The sequence below is a fragment of the Myxine glutinosa genome, chromosome 5 (genome assembly GCF_964187855.1).
Source record: "Myxine glutinosa chromosome 5, kmMyxGlut1.1, whole genome shotgun sequence".
Classification (NCBI taxonomy): domain Eukaryota; kingdom Metazoa; phylum Chordata; class Myxini; order Myxiniformes; family Myxinidae; genus Myxine; species Myxine glutinosa.
In genome coordinates this window covers 51,151,978-51,154,628 of record NC_136265.1, presented here as the reverse complement: position 1 = coordinate 51,154,628, position 2,651 = coordinate 51,151,978, and the positions used below count along the sequence as shown (strand labels likewise).

Sequence of the window (2,651 nt, the reverse complement as noted above, 5' to 3'; positions counted from 1 at the left end):
TTGTTTGAGATGTTCAGGGTAAACTTGCATGTTACTGAGAAATAAATCTGTAAAACTATTTGGATCAACCACATGTCATTAAAAATGGACGTTCCTATTGCACAACACAAAATAAGGAGAAACTAAAGTGAAGTCAATGGTGCGCCATTATAAATCCCCATTCTTCCCACCTAAAGCAAAGTTGAAAAATGGCAAAAGGCAAATTTTTAACATCTGGAAAAGTATGGCCTATATTCTCACAGTACCTCTCTGAAAGGATAAACCAGCCAACTTGCATAATTATTTCGTAGATTAACATTTTAAAGAGTCTCACCATTTCTTATGACATGTCCATGAGAGATGGCAAACAGGAGCACGGTACACTGGGCATTTGCTAACAGGCCTCGCCATCCCTTTATCCATCGCCATCGTTCCTCGCCATTGCTTTTCTCGCCATCGCCTCAATCTTGTATACAATTTTTTTTTTAATTCCCTTGGTTATTCTTCACATTGACAATGGACACTTTTCAGAGAACTGTAAAGTATTGTTCCTCCGAGTGGGCTGGTACCCCTTTGTCCTTTGTCTCTTTTCTAGATATTGTAGATGGAAAAGGTATGAAAGTCATTCTGTGTTGGCGGACGCGTAGAACAATGGATGGATTCAACAGAATGTTCATCAAAGTATGTTAACCACCATAGGAAGCAAGAAGGAGCTGATGTTACAACCATTAACACTTGGTGGGGGCAAGCCCCTGATTGCTATACACTGTCAAGAATGATGTAACAACCTCTGATAAGATCGTTTGTGTGCGATCAGTAAATGTCTGACTCATTTGGGAAGATGCGCAATTGCTCCGTTTTTTAATCTTTACTGTTCAATCCAATCGAGCATATTTGGGGCCAATGTTCAATCTAATTTGAGTGAAGGATATGTGCATTTTCCTAAGTTGGTCTGAATTAATGATGGTTTTTGTGACTTGTCTTTTCAGAGAAACAAATGAAACTGGTTTCTTGTTCCAACTGTTCCGTTTCAAATGTTTCAAAAGTTTTCAATCGGCATGCGACTTGGAATGTTTGTCAAGAAACTGACAAACCTGGCAGCGTGTCTTTCACACTCGATTGTAAGTGTTGTACAGAGACCCTCAAGAATGTCCAAGGAAGTGAGAAACCACTCAAGTGTTCTGTGTGCAGCAAGGCATTTGCTCGTTCTTCATATTTTTATAGACACCAAAGAATACACATGGGAGAAACTCCATACAAATGTTCTGTGTGCACAAAGGGATTTGCTTATTCATCACATTTGTCTGAACATCAAAGTATTCATACGGGAGAGAAGCCGTACAAATGTTCGTTATGCAGCAAGGCATTTGCTAATTCTTCATATTTGCGTCAACATCAAAAACGTCACACAGGAGAAAAACCCCATCAGTGTTCTGTGTGCAGCAAGGCATTTGCTTATTCCTCAAACTTGCATCACCATCAATACATTCACGCAGCAGAGAAGCCGTACAAATGTTTGTTGTGCAACAAGGCATTTGCTGATGCATCATATTTGCGCCAACATGAAAAACTACACACAGGAGAAAAACCCCATCAGTGTTCTTTTTGCAGCAGGGCATTTGCTGATGCGTCAAACCTGCGTCACCATCAAATTATTCATACAAAAGAGAAGCCCTATCAATGCTCGTTGTGCAGCAAGGCATTTGCTAATTCATCGTATTTGCGTCGACATCAAAAGATTCACACAGGAGAAAAGCCCTATCCGTGTTTGTTGTGCAGCAAGGCATTTGCTAATCCGTCATACTTGCGTGAACATCAAAAATTTCACATGGGAGAAAAAGAAAAACCCCATCAGTGTTCTGTGTGCAGCAAGGCTTTTTCTCGTTCTTCATATTTTTATCGACATCAAAGAATACACACGGGAGAGACTCCATACAAATGTTCTGTGTGCAGAAAGGGATTTGCTTATTCATCACATTTGTCTGTACATCAAAGTATTCATGCAGGAGAGAAGCCTTACAAGTGTTCTTTATGCAGCAAGGCATTTGCTAATTCATCATATTTGCGTCAACATCACAAATTTCACGCAGGAGAAAAACCCCATCAGTGTTTGTTGTGCAGCAAAGCATTTGCTAAGCCGTCACTTTTGCGTCAACATCAAAATATTCACACAGGAGAAAAACCCCATCGGTGTTCATTGTGCAGCAAAGCATTTGCTAAGCCGTCACTTTTACGGCAACATCAAAATATTCACGCAAGCGAGAAGCCTTACAAATGTTCTTTATGCAGTAAGGCATTTGCTACTTCATCAAACTTGCATCAACATAAGAAAACCCACACAAGATAATAGCCCTATCAATGCTCTGTGTGCAACAAGGCATTTGCTTCTCCGTCATACTTCCATCAACATCAAAAGATTCACATAGGAGAACAGCCCTATCAGTGTGCAGCAAGGAATTTGCTGATTTGTCATGTTTGTGTGATCGTCAAAATATTCACACAGGAGAAATTTCATGCTCAATTTCATGTGGAATTTCAAATGTCCAGGCCCGAATGGGATCCCAAACTACTGGCTAAGAAACTGAATGCTCTTCACCCTCACTACGTGCAAGCATTTAACAAATGAATGAAAGGGGAACGGTCAATGGATCAATAGTTCACAGAAGGCAACA

At 40.2% G+C, this 2,651-nt stretch overlaps 1 protein-coding gene across 1 annotated transcript; it reads left to right on the top strand.

Annotated features, from left to right (window-relative positions):
- Window positions 1-976: 976 nt before the first annotated feature.
- Window positions 977-2,326, top strand: LOC137428621 (uncharacterized). The gene has a single exon (XM_068118524.2). The coding sequence runs from the start codon at window positions 977-979 to the stop codon at window positions 2,324-2,326; it is 1,350 nt and encodes a 449-aa protein (XP_067974625.2).
- The last annotated feature ends 325 nt before the right edge of the window (window positions 2,327-2,651 follow it).